This window comes from Oncorhynchus gorbuscha, linkage group LG19 (genome assembly GCF_021184085.1).
Source record: "Oncorhynchus gorbuscha isolate QuinsamMale2020 ecotype Even-year linkage group LG19, OgorEven_v1.0, whole genome shotgun sequence".
NCBI classification, from domain to species: Eukaryota; Metazoa; Chordata; class Actinopteri; order Salmoniformes; family Salmonidae; genus Oncorhynchus; species Oncorhynchus gorbuscha.
Genome location: NC_060191.1, coordinates 3739703 through 3754047, shown reverse-complemented (window position 1 = coordinate 3754047; position 14345 = coordinate 3739703). Strand labels below are relative to the sequence as shown.

Genomic DNA, 14345 nt, shown 5'->3' with positions numbered 1-14345 from the left:
TGACTAGTGAGGGGAGAGAGATGTCTATGACTAGTGAAGGGAGAGAGATGTCTATGACTAGTGAGGGGAGAGAGATGTCTATGACTAGTGAAGGGAGAGAGATGTCTATGACTAGTGAGGGGAGAGAGATGTCTAGGACTAGTGAAGGGAGAGAGATGTCTAGGACTAGTGAAGGGAGAGAGATGTCTATGACTAGTGAAGGGAGAGAGATGTCTATGACTAGTGAGGGGAGAGAGATGTCTATGACTAGTGAAGGGAGAGAGATGTCTATGACTAGTGAAGGGAGAGAGATGTCTATGACTAGTGAAGGGAGAGAGATGTCTATGACTAGTGAAGGGAGAGAGATGTCTATGACTAGTGAAGGGAGAGAGATGTCTATGACTAGTGAGGGGAGAGAGATGTCTATGACTAGTGAGGGGAGAGAGATGTCTATGACTAGTGAGGGGAGAGAGATGTCTATGACTAGTGAAGGGAGAGAGATGTCTATGACTAGTAAAGGGAAGAGGTTGAGAGAGATGTCTATGACTAGTGAGGGGAGAGAGATGTCTATGACTAGTGAGGGGAGAGAGATGTCTATGACTAGTGAGGGGAGAGAGATGTCTATGACTAGTGAGGGGAGAGAGATGTCTATGACTAGTGAGGGGAGAGAGAGATGTCTATGACTAGTGAGGGGAGAGAGATGTCTATGACTAGTGAGGGGGAGAGGTTGAGAGAGATGTCTGTGACTAGTGAGGGGAGAGAGATGTCTATGACTAGTAAAGGGAAGAGGTTGAGAGAGATGTCTATGACTAGTGAGGGGAGAGAGATGTCTATGACTAGTGAAGGGAGAGAGATGTCTATGACTAGTGAGGGGAGAGAGATGTCTAGGACTAGTGAAGGGAGAGAGATGTCTATGACTAGTGAAGGGAGAGAGATGTCTATGACTAGTGAGGGAGAGAGATGTCTATGACTAGTGAAGGGAGAGAGATGTCTATGACTAGTGAAGGGAGAGAGATGTCTATGACTAGTGAAGGGAGAGAGATGTCTATGACTAGTGAAGGGAGAGAGATGTCTATGACTAGTGAAGGGAGAGAGATGTCTATGACTAGTGAGGGGAGAGAGATGTCTATGACTAGTGAGGGAGAGAGATGTCTATGACTAGTGAGGGGAGAGAGATGTCTATGACTAGTGAAGGGAGAGAGATGTCTATGACTAGTGAAAGGGAGAGAGATGTCTATGACTAGTGAGGGAGAGAGATGTCTATGACTAGTGAGGGGGAGAGGTTGAGAGAGATGTCTGTGACTAGTGAGGGGAGAGAGATGTCTATGACTAGTAAAGGGAAGAGGGAGAGAGATGTCTATGACTAGTGAGGGAGAGAGATGTCTATGACTAGTGAAGGGAGAGAGATGTCTATGACTAGTGAGGGAGAGAGATGTCTATGACTAGTGAGGGGAGAGAGATGTCTATGACTAGTGAGGGAGAGAGATGTCTATGACTAGTGAGGGGAGAGAGATGTCTATGACTAGTGAGGGGGAGAGATGTCTATGACTAGTGAGGGGGAGAGGTTGAGAGAGATGTCTATGACTAGTGAGGGAGAGAGATGTCTATGACTAGTAAAGGGAAGAGGTTGAGAGAGATGTCTATGACTAGTGAGGGGAGAGAGATGTCTATGACTAGTGAGGGGAGAGAGATGTCTATGACTAGTGAAGGGAGAGAGATGTCTATGACTAGTGAGGGGAGAGAGATGTCTATGACTAGTGAAGGGAGAGAGATGTCTATGACTAGTGAAGGGAGAGAGATGTCTATGACTAGTGAGGGAGAGAGATGTCTATGACTAGTGAAGGGAGAGAGATGTCTATGACTAGTGAAGGGAGAGAGATGTCTATGACTAGTAAAGGGAAGAGGTTGAGAGAGATGTCTATGACTAGTGAGGGGAGAGAGATGTCTATGACTAGTGAAGGGAGAGAGATGTGACTAGTGAGGGGAGAGAGATGTCTATGACTAGTGAAAGGGAAGAGGACTAGTGAAGGGAGAGAGATGTCTATGACTAGTGAAGGGAGAGAGATGTCTATGACTAGTGAAGGGAGAGAGATGTCTATGACTAGTGAAGGGAGAGAGATGTCTATGACTAGTGAAGGGAGAGAGATGTCTATGACTAGTAAAGGGAAGAGGTTGAGAGAGATGTCTATGACTAGTGAGGGGAGAGAGATGTCTATGACTAGTGAAGGGAGAGAGATGTCTATGACTAGTGAGGGGAGAGAGATGTCTATGACTAGTGAGGGGAGAGAGATGTCTATGACTAGTGAAGGGAGAGAGATGTCTATGACTAGTGAAGGGAGAGATGATGTCTATGATGTCTATGACTAGTAAAGGGAAGAGGTTGAGAGAGATGTCTATGACTAGTGAAGGGAGAGAGATGTCTATGACTAGTGAAGGGAGAGAGATGTCTATGACTAGTGAGGGGAGAGAGATGTCTATGACTAGTGAAGGGAGAGAGATGTCTATGACTAGTGAGGGGAGAGAGATGTCTATGACTAGTGAAGGGAGAGAGATGTCTATGACTAGTGAAGGGAGATGTCTATGACTAGTGAAGGGAGAGAGATGTCTATGACTAGTGAAGGGAGAGAGATGTCTATGACTAGTGAGGTTGAGAGATGTCTATGACTAGTAAAGGGAAGAGGTTGAGAGAGATGTCTATGACTAGTGAAGGGAGAGAGATGTCTATGACTAGTGAAGGGAGAGAGATGTCTATGACTAGTGAAGTTGAGAGAGATGTCTATGACTAGTGAAGGGAGAGAGATGTCTATGACTAGTGAAGGGAGAGAGATGTCTATGACTAGTGAGGGGAGAGAGATGTCTATGACTAGTGAAGGGAGAGAGATGTCTATGACTAGTGAAGGGAGAGAGATGTCTATGACTAGTGAGAGGAGAGAGATGTCTATGACTAGTGAGAGAGATGTCTATGACTAGTGAAGGGAGAGAGATGTCTATGACTAGTGAAGGGAGAGAGATGTCTATGACTAGTGAAGTGAAGGAGGAGATGTCTATAACTAGTGAGGGGGAGAGATGTCTATGACTAGTGAGGGAGAGAGAGATGTCTAGGACTAGTGAGGGGAGAGAGATGTCTATGACTAGTGAAGGGAGAGAGATGTCTATGACTAGTGAAGGGAGAGAGATGTCTATGACTAGTGAAGGGAGAGAGATGTCTATGACTAGTGAGGGGGAGAGATGTCTATGACTAGTGAAGGGGAGAGATGTCTATGACTAGTGAGGGGGAGAGATGTCTATGACTAGTGAGGGGGAGAGATGTCTATGACTAGTGAGGGAGAGAGATGTCTATGACTAGTGAAGGGAGAGAGATGTCTATGACTAGTGAAGGGAGAGAGATGTCTATGACTAGTGAAGGGAGAGAGATGTCTATGACTAGTGAGGGGGAGAGAGATGTCTATGACTAGTGAAGGGAGAGAGATGTCTATGACTAGTGAAGGGAGAGAGATGTCTATGACTAGTGAGGGGGAGAGAGATGTCTATGACTAGTGAAGGGAGAGAGATGTCTATGACTAGTGAAGGGAGAGAGATGTCTATGACTAGTGAAGGGAGAGAGATGTCTATGACTAGTGAAGGGAGAGAGATGTCTATGACTAGTGAGGGGGAGAGAGATGTCTATGACTAGTGAAGGGAGAGAGATGTCTATGACTAGTGAGGGGAGAGAGATGTCTATGACTAGTGAAGGGAGAGAGATGTCTATGACTAGTGAAGGGAGAGAGATGTCTATGACTAGTGAGGGGAGAGAGATGTCTATGACTAGTGAAGGGAGAGAGATGTCTATGACTAGTGAAGGGAGAGAGATGTCTATGACTAGTGAGGGAGAGAGATGTCTATGACTAGTGAAGGGAGAGAGATGTCTATGACTAGTGAGGGAGAGAGATGTCTATGACTAGTGAAGGGAGAGAGATGTCTATGACTAGTGAAGGGAGAGAGATGTCTATGACTAGTGAAGGGAGAGAGATGTGACTAGTAGAGATGTCTGACTAGTGAAGGGGAGAGATGTCTATGACTAGTGAAGGGAGAGAGATGTCTATGACTAGTGAAGGGAGAGAGATGTCTATGACTAGTGAAGGGAGAGAGATGTCTATGACTAGTGAAGTTGAGAGAGATGTCTATGACTAGTGAAGGGAGAGAGATGTCTATGACTAGTGAAGGGAGAGAGATGTCTATGACTAGTGAAGGGAGAGAGATGTCTATGACTAGTGAAGGGAGAGAGATGTCTATGACTAGTGAAGTTGAGAGAGATGTCTATGACTAGTGAGGGGGAGAGAGATGTCTATGACTAGTGAGGGGGAGAGAGATGTCTATGACTAGTGAAGGGAGAGAGATGTCTATGACTAGTGAGGGGAGAGAGATGTCTATGACTAGTGAGGGGGAGAGAGATGTCTATGACTAGTGAGGGGAGAGAGATGTCTATGACTAGTGAAGGGAGAGAGATGTCTATGACTAGTGAAGGGAGAGAGATGTCTATGACTAGTGAAGGGAGAGAGATGTCTATGACTAGTGAAGGGAGAGAGATGTCTATGACTAGTGAAGGGAGAGAGATGTCTATGACTAGTGAGGGGAGAGAGATGTCTATGACTAGTGAAGGGAAGAGGGGGATATGACTAGTGAGGGGAAGAGGGGGATATGACTAGTGAGAGGAAGAGGGGGATATGACTAGTGAGGGGAAGAGGGGGATATGACTAGTGAGAGGAAGAGGGGGATATGACTAGTGAGGGGAAGAGGGGGATATGACTAGTGAGAGAAAGAGGGGGATATGACTAGTGAGGGGAAGAGGGGGATATGACTAGTGAGAGGAAGAGGGGGATATGACTAGTGAGAGGAAGAGGGGGATATGACTAGTGAGAGGAAGAGGGGGATATGACTAGTGAGAGGAAGAGGGGGATATGACTAGTGAGAGGAAGAGGGGGATATGACTACTGAGAGGAAGAGGGGGATATGACTAGTGAGAGGAAGAGGGGGATATGACTAGTGAGAGGAAGAGGGGGATATGACTAGTGAGAGGAAGAGGGGGATATGACTAGTGAGAGGAAGAGGGGGATATGAAACTACAACCTGATGTATTCCTACATATACCCAGTATATAAGTCAAGTGTTTATATACGGTTATATGTCTACTGGAGGTGTTTGTATAACTTTATTGATCTCAACCTGAATGCACAGCAATCCCAGGGTCCCTTTCTCACTCGTTTGTATTCCTTCCTGTGTTGCCCAGGGTTACCCAGCACACTCTTCCTCCTCTCACACTCTTCCTCAATCACCCTCCCAAGTGTGCTTTCTCTTCTACTTACACTAGGAAAAGGAAAATGAAAAGAAGACATTGGAAAGCAATAATTTACAAGCAGGAATGATGTTATTTTTTTAAAGCCATTCTTTGTTGTCCTACATGTTTTTATCTTGATTATTGTTCTTGAATATGGAAATACGCCCGAAATAGTAATGATTTGATTGACTGATGTTTTTATTTTCTGGCCTTTTGATTGGCTCTTCCAGTTTTGTAGCCATTGCTACTTCGTGATAGGTTGTTTTTGATGTACATTGATCAGGGCATCTTGTTCAGGACAGAAAGGTCTTGTTTAGAACTGACAAGATTCCTCATTCAATATGACAGAATCAGGCCATGATGTTTGGCCTGAAATTCAAGTCATTCTAATCATGTTCCAAACACATGACCCAATAATCAATTTAGCAGTAGATGTTGATTGTGAGTTTGGCAAATTAACAGTTTTTCTTTTTCTTTTTTTGCAGTAGATTCAATCAAAGTTCATCCTTATCGAGATAGTTTGACATTCATAAATATGATCTGAATCAAACATTTGTTTTCTGAAATCAATTGTGATGTTTAGTAAGTCACTATAACACTCTTATACAGGGAATGAAGAATTCTGATTGGGCAACAGAGGGCTGTGAATTTTAAGGTTCGGAAATACATTTTAAAAATTGTGTATGTCTTTCATTTGAAGTCTGATAATGTATACATGACTGTGAGCGTAATTCACAGACTTGCCGAAACATGTGAATTGTATGTAAACCCATTATGTGTCAATAGTCACACAATGAAAATGGCAGTTTGATGACTGTGTTGTCTTGTTATTGTTTTAAACCACTTTGGTTGTTCCCTGTCCAGGTTTTTACAATGACGTGAGCTGCAGTTTATATAGCGCACACAGATACACAAATATAGGAATGTATATGAAATGTTAAACAAGAGAAAGTGAAATGTTTGGTTTTTCTATTAAATTGTTATATTGTCAAGAACTTGTGGGTAGATATTTGTTTATTTTAGGGGTCGGGGGGCTGTAACACTTGAACTGTTCCTTTTGAGAAATGTGATGATTGTACAACGTCACTCCTATGTATAAAATGTGTAGGCCTAGTCATCAGACCTGGGTTATAACACTATTTCAGGTATTTCAATTACTTTTCAATACATTTCAAAACAAGTATTCAGATAACCTTTTATTTGAAAAAACAAGTCATTTAATATGGGATTGTGTTTTGAAGTACTCAAATATGCTGACTCAAAAACACTCCCAGGTATTTAAATAGTATTTGAAAACACTTTCAAATACAATTTGGTCAACTACATGTTTTTTTTTACAAATAAACGTTCAAATAAAAGTATTTGTTTTAGGTTGTGTATTTGGAAATACCAAAATACACAGAAAAAAATTTTTAAATAACACATACTCAAATTCACATTTGAAATGAGGTCTGAGTCATATGCATAAAACCCATGACTTTGTCCTCAACAGTCTTTAGAATGTTCAGTATGTTCACATGGTCTCTACCTATATAGGAGAGGAACAGAGAGACAGTCCATAAATCCATCCATCCTGTGTCCATCTATAGAAACACAGATGGTTTCACTACCTAAGAGAGGAACAGAGACAGTCCATAAATCCATCCATCCTGTGTCCATCTATAGAAACACAGATGGTTTCACTTCGTAAGAGAGGAACAGAGACAGTCCATAAATCCATCCATCCTGTGTCCATCTATAGAAACACAGATGGTTTCACTTCGTAAGAGAGGAACAGAGACAGTCCATAAATCCATCCATCCTGTGTCCATCTATAGAAACACAGATGGTTTCACTACCTAAGAGAGGAACAGAGAGACAGTCCATAAATCCATCCATCCTGTGTCCATCTATAGAAACACAGATGGTTTCCTAAGAGAGGAACAGAGACAGTCCATAAATCCATCCATCCTGTGTCCATCTATAGAAACACAGATGGTTTCACTACGTAAGAGAGGAACAGAGACAGTCCATAAATCCATCCATCCTGTGTCCATCTATAGAAACACAGATCCATCCTAAGAGAGGAACAGAGACAGTCCATAAATCCATCCATCCTGTGTCCATCTATAGAAACACAGATGGTTTCACTACGTAAGAGAGGAACAGAGACAGTCCATAAATCCATCCATCCTGTGTCCATCTATAGAAACACAGATGGTTTCACTACCTAAGAGAGGAACAGAGACAGTCCATAAATCCATCCATCCTGTGTCCATCTATAGAAACACAGATGGTTTCACTACCTAAGAGAGGAACAGAGACAGTCCATAAATCCATCCATCCTGTGTCCATCTATAGAAACACAGATGGATAAGAGAGGAACAGAGAGGTCCATTTCCATCCTGTGTCCATCTATAGAAACAGATGGTTTCACTACGTAAGAGAGGAACAGAGACAGTCCATAAATCCATCCATCCTGTGTCCATCATAGAAACCAGATGGTTTCTATGTAAGAGAGGAACAGAGACAGTCCATAAATCCATCCATCCTGTGTCCATCTATAGAAACACAGATGGTTTCACTACCTAAGAGAGGAACAGAGACAGTCCATAAATCCATCCATCCTGTGTCCATCTATAGAAACACAGATGGTTTCACTACCTAAGAGAGGAACAGAGACAGTCCATAAATCCATCCATCCTGTGTTGTCCATCTATAGAAACACAGATGGTTTCATCCTGTGTCCTAGAAACACGTAAGAGAGGAACAGAGACAGTCCATAAATCCATCCATCCTGTGTCCATCTATAGAAACACAGATGGTTTCCACATCCATCCTGTGTCCATCTATAGAAACACAGATGGTTTCACTACCTAAGAGAGGAACAGAGACAGTCCATAAATCCATCCATCCTGTGTCCATCTATAGAAACACAGATGACAGTCCATAAATCCATCCATCCTGTGTCCATCTATAGAAACACAGATGGTTTCACTACCTAAGAGAGGAACAGAGACAGTCCATAAATCCATCCATCCTGTGTCCATCTATAGAAACACAGATGGTTTCACTACCTAAGAGAGGAACAGAGAGACAGTCCATAAATCCATCCATCCTGTGTCCATCTATAGAAACACAGATGGTTTCAACCTAAGAGAGGAACAGAGACAGTCCATAAATCCATCCATCCTGTGTCCATCTATAGAAACACAGATGGTTTCACTACGTAAGAGAGGAACAGAGACAGTCCATAAATCCATCCATCCTGTGTCCATCTATAGAAACACAGATGGTTTCCATAAATCCATCCATCCTGTGTCCATCTATAGAAACACAGATGGAGAGGAACAGAGACAGTCCATAAATCCATCCATCCTGTGTCCATCTATAGAAACACAGATGGTTTCACTACCTAAGAGAGGAACAGAGACAGTCCATAAATCCATCCATCCTGTGTCCATCTATAGAAACACAGATGGTTTCCATAAATCCATCCATCCTGTGTCCATCTATAGAAACACAGATGGTTTCAACTAAGAGAGAACAGAGACAGTCCATAAATCCATCCATCCTGTGTCCATCTATAGAAACACAGATGGTTTCACTACCTAAGAGAGGAACAGAGACAGTCCATAAATCCATCCATCCTGTGTCCATCTATAGAAACACAGATGGTCCATAAGAGAGGAACAGAGACAGTCCATAAATCCATCCATCCTGTGTCCATCTATAGAAACACAGATGGTTTCACTACCTAAGAGAGGAACAGAGACAGTCCATAAATCCATCCATCCTGTGTCCATCTATAGAAACACAGATGGTTCCATCCTGTGTCCATCTATAGAAACACAGATGGTTTCACTACCTAAGGAGGAACAGAGACAGTCCATAAATCCATCCATCCTGTGTCCATCTATAGAAACACAGATGGTTTCACTACCTAAGAGAGGAACAGAGACAGTCCATAAATCCATCCATCCTGTGTCCATCTATAGAAACACAGATGGATAAGAGAGGAACAGAGACAGTCCATAAATCCATCCATCCTGTGTCCATCTATAGAAACACAGATGGTTTCACTACCTAAGAGAGGAACAGAGACAGTCCATAAATCCATCCATCCTGTGTCCATCTATAGAAACACAGATGGTTTCACTACCTAAGAGAGGAACAGAGAGACAGTCCATAAATCCATCCATCCTGTGTCCATCTATAGAAACACAGATGGTTTCACTACCTAAGAGAGGAACAGAGACAGTCCATAAATCCATCCATCCTGTGTCCATCTAGAAACACAGATGGTAAGAGAGGAACAGAGAGACAGTCCATAAATCCATCCATCCTGTGTCCATCTATAGAAACACAGATGGTTTCACTACGTAAGAGAGGAACAGAGACAGTCCATAAATCCATCCATCCTGTGTCCATCTATAGAAACACAGATGGTTAAGAGAGGAACAGAGAGACAGTCCATAAATCCATCCATCCTGTGTCCATCTATAGAAACACAGATGGTTTCACTACCTAAGAGAGGAACAGAGACAGTCCATAAATCCATCCATCCTGTGTCCATCTATAGAAACACAGATGGTTTCACTACCTAAGAGAGGAACAGAGAGAAGGATAGGAAACATACGTAGTGAAAGGTTTCTCTTTTTAGAATAAGCTTCTCTCTCATTCTCCCTCATCGTTTGGCTCATCGTAGGCTAGTTGTTCCACAGACTCTGTCGTTAGATGTGTTTAGTACCAATGGACTAGATGGCTAAAAAACACCATCAGCGTCACCAACCATGGAGAGATACAGGGTGAACAGGCTTTTGTTCTAGCCCAGCACTAACATACACTAACTCATTCAGGTCTGGAAGAGCATGTAGTGACAAATCTTAGTCACACACAGGCACACATGCATCCTACATACGCTAGCCCCACCCATATTCCCCACTGGGCAGTATTTTTAGCTGAAATCTGATCCCTTCAGCAACAGAGAATAAAGCCAACCCTGCAAAACCCCTGCCTTTAACTAGCTCCGTGGACACACACACACTAACCCGTTCTGACATGCAGACATGCACACTGTGACGCAGTCACGCAGCAGGACGTTACGTACACATGGGGACACACCCGTCTACAGTCCACTAAGGAAAATAGAAAAGAATGAGACGTGTGAGCTGAGGGCTGAAGTTATTCTCCACCAATCTGGAACAGAGTTCCATTACAGAGACACACTGCAGCAGACATTACGGATCCATAACCAGGTAATGTACAACTTACCCATATCTCTGTGTGTTAGAGAGGGATATGTGTGTAAATAGTAGTGAGAGAGCTGTGTGTGAGTCAGACTCCAGCCCTTCCTGTGTGTGAATACCTTCCTCAGTGCAGACAGCCTGCCTGACTACTGTGGCCAGATTAAATGTGCACGTGTAAACAATGGCCTGTTTTGGAACCCTGTTTGAATGTAGATGGGAGGAAGAGAGATCCTGTTCACATTATATATTTCATTTTGATTGAATAACCAATGGGTTGTAGAACAGTTGTAGAAGCTCTGAGTGTTAACGGGGTCAGAGAATGACAGGGAGCCAGGGATCAGATAGGGACGGGTGTTAACGGGGTCAGAGAATGACAGGGAGCCAGGGATCAGATAGGGACGAGTGTTAACGGGGTCAGAGAATGACAGGGAGCCAGGGATCAGATAGGGACGAGTGTTAACGGGGTCAGAGAATGACAGGGAGCCAGGGATCAGATAGGGACGAGTGTTAACGGGGTCAGAGAATGACAGGGAGCCAGGGATCAGATAGGGACGAGTGTTAACGGGGTCAGAGAATGACAGGGAGCCAGGGATCAGATAGGGACGACCCCATTCTGTTCCAGTGCATATTTAAATCCAGATGGGCATCTGTAAAATATTTTTTTAAATGAGAGTGGGGCCTACAAGCCACTTCACTCACTGAGCTATTTGTTTCTCTGCAGCTTCAAGACTTCTAAAGGATGAAGAACCTTAAACTTCTCATCCTCTCTCTCTCCATCTGCCTGTTGCTGGGCAACCTGGGGGTGAGTGGCTACAGTAATGTCGAACCCTGCCAACGGTCCCGATGCAATAACTGCCATGAAAAGTTCCTATACCGGCATGTGCGTCCAAATACCCCGCTAACGACGGACCGCAACGCGTGGGAGAAGTATCTACGTGAAAAGAATGACTGCTCAAGACCCACGCAGTCCTTCCTCCATCCCAAAGACCGGGAGAGGGTGGACGCGGTCTGCTCCAGCTCTGGGGGAAAGAGGTACCAGGGGAACCTGTGCATCAGCCAAAGCCCGTTCACATTTCTAACAGTGAGGAGTGAGACTGGGACCTGCGGTGTGTCCAGCGTGCGGGAAGAGACCAAGCATTTGATCCTGGCATGTGAGGTGCTGGAGAACAGGTGTGTGCCGGTCCACTTCGAGGGGAACCGCGAGGGGAACAAGCCCGACAATAACGCTGCAGGATGTGGCAGCACGGAGAAAGGGAAGGGCTTAAGCTTCAAAGTATCAGGAATGTGGCTGGCATCTTCATTGATACTCGTGCTTCTCTCACAACTCCTTTTCTGAATGGGGGGGGGGAAGCTAGTCAAACAATACATCAAAAGGAAGTTTGTTTTAAAGTGTCTGTCCTACACTCTAAAAAGAAAATGTTCCTGGAGTATCCTTTAGGGGTTCTTCAAATGTAATGTGTGGGTGAACCGTTATGAGTTCTTCAAAGAACCCCTTTTAATGGATCCTCAGAGAACCTTTTGAAGAACTTGTGGGGTACATGTTTTGAACGACCCCTCTCCCCTATTATTAATAAAGGTAATACGCAAGAACAATTACACAATATTTTATTGTTCTCAGTGTTTATTATGATTGTAGTGGCAAAAGCAGAATAATAAAATCTAAATATGAGGTAAACTCCCAGCAGAGCCCCAAGTCCAGTGGAAGTCCAGTGGAAGTCCAGTGGAAGTCCAGTGGAAGTCCAGTGGAAGTATAATGGAAGTCCAGTGGAAGTCCAGTGGAAGTATAATGGAAGTCCAGTGGAAGTCCAGTGGAAGTATAATGGAAGTCCAGTGGAAGTCCAGTGGAAGTCCAGTTGAAGTATATCCTCTGGCGTGTTGATGTTATTGTGTTGATGTTCTCCGTATCCATAGCCAGAATGAGGCGTATTTCTGTCTGTAATAATGCCCTTTTGTGGGGAAAACTCATTCTGATTGGCTGGGCCTGACTCCCCAGTAGGAGGGCCCATGCTCTCCCTGGCCCACCCATGTGTACTCCCCTGCCCAGTCATGTGAAATCCATAGATTAGGGCCTAATTGATTTATTTAAATGGACTGATTTCCTTAATTAACTGTAACTCAGCAAAATCTTTGAAATCGTTGCATGTTGCGTTTATATTTTTGTTCCGTATACTTCCATATATACTTCCATTCATTGGTGAGTAGCCCAAACTGTTCTGAAGCTACAGACAGAAGTTGGCAGATCGGTGATACTGACTTGCGGGGGTCGTAGAAAACTGAGAACACCATCATGTTGGTGAGAGTCTCATCTTTCCATAGATGGGTCGTATTAGTTTGTTGGCCAAACCGTTCGGACGCTACAGACGTTTTGTGAGAAGAACGATTTCCGCCATGTCTCATGGTCTGACAAACAGTAGTTTGGTCACCTTCCACCACAGATGCGGAAGGACGCCGTTGGGAGGACGCCGTTGGCGGATGAGGTGACTTGAGACGCAGCCCATCCAAATGGCTACATATCTCGAGCTTAAAGCTACAATATGTCACTTTTTGGGCAACCCAACCAAATTCACATAAAATACGAGTTATAGATCTTATATAGATCAATCTATATAGATCTCTATAGATCAAGTCTAAGAAGCGGTAGATCTGTTCTATGTGTGTCACGGTCTGACCATCGTTCGTATGTGTTTTCCTTGTTTTAGTGTTGGTCAGGACGTGAGCTGGGTGGGTATTCTATGTTGTGTGTCTGGTTTGTCTATTTCTATGTTTGGCCTGGTTCTCGATCAGAGGCAGGTGTTAGTCATTGTCTCTGATTGGGAACCATATTTAGGTAGCATATTTTGTGTTGGGTTTTGTGGGTGATTGTCCTTAGTGTCTTGATGTCCTTGTTCTGTGTGTATGTGCACCAGTATTAGGCTGTTTCGGTTTTCGTTACGTTTATTGTTTTGTAGTGTTTGTATTGATTCGTGTTTACGTTTGTTCATTAAACATGGATCGCAATCTACACGCTGCATTTTGGTCCGACTCTCCTTCACCACAAGAGAACCGTTACAATGTGTGCTATTTTCGCGTCTTTTACTTTCAGTTTTGTACACAAGCAATATTTTTGGTTATTGAAAAAATATTTCACAGCAGTATAGGTGGTACTATGATTCTCTACACAACGACTGCTTGTTTTGTCATAAAATTCTAATAGTTTACCTCATTTCAGTTTATCAACCAGGAAATGGCAGAGTGATTTCTTAAGAGTGCATCTTTAAACAGAGGGATTTTTATGGGGATTTTTTAAATGATTCTAATTAGATTTCAGCGGGGGGCGCAGACATCAACTCTAGGGGGTGTAGACTGCCATGTATTCAGGTCTGGTCCTGGGCTATAACGTTTCACTCACAACATTTAAAAGTGCCATCTATTCAGGTCTGACCCTGGGTCTGACCCTGGGCTATGATAGCCTGAGTACCTTGTACTCTGTGTTATATGCCAATGATGTTTAGCAAAAAAAGAGTGGCAAGATGGAGAATGACAGCTAAACAGACTGGTACCCGTACCAGACTAGGGCTATGACGTTTCACACACAACAGTTAATAGACTGCCATGTTTTGTTCTCTCACGACATCTATTCTGAACAGAAAGACTGGTCATCTGTTTTGTCATGTGTATGTTATGGACGGTGTTGCCAGTTCCTGTGTGCCAGTCAGGGATCCTGTGTGCCAGTCAGGGATCTGTCTATGTCTGTGGGCCCCAGCCTAATGTTGGCATCAGCATTTCATTACCTTGTACTTCATTTGAAAAAGTGTATTGTACCATGCTGAATATATGCACTATCA

At 43.5% G+C, this 14345-nt stretch overlaps 1 protein-coding gene across 1 annotated transcript; it reads left to right on the top strand.

Moving 5' to 3' along the window:
* Positions 1 to 10372: 10372 nt before the first annotated feature.
* On the top strand, positions 10373 to 13267 carry LOC124005752 (angiogenin-like). Its single transcript, XM_046315267.1, has 2 exons — positions 10373 to 10530; positions 11243 to 13267. Exon 2 carries the CDS (start codon positions 11261 to 11263, stop codon positions 11855 to 11857), a length of 597 nt encoding a protein of 198 aa, XP_046171223.1. The 5' UTR covers positions 10373 to 10530; positions 11243 to 11260; the 3' UTR covers positions 11858 to 13267.
* The last annotated feature ends 1078 nt before the right edge of the window (positions 13268 to 14345 follow it).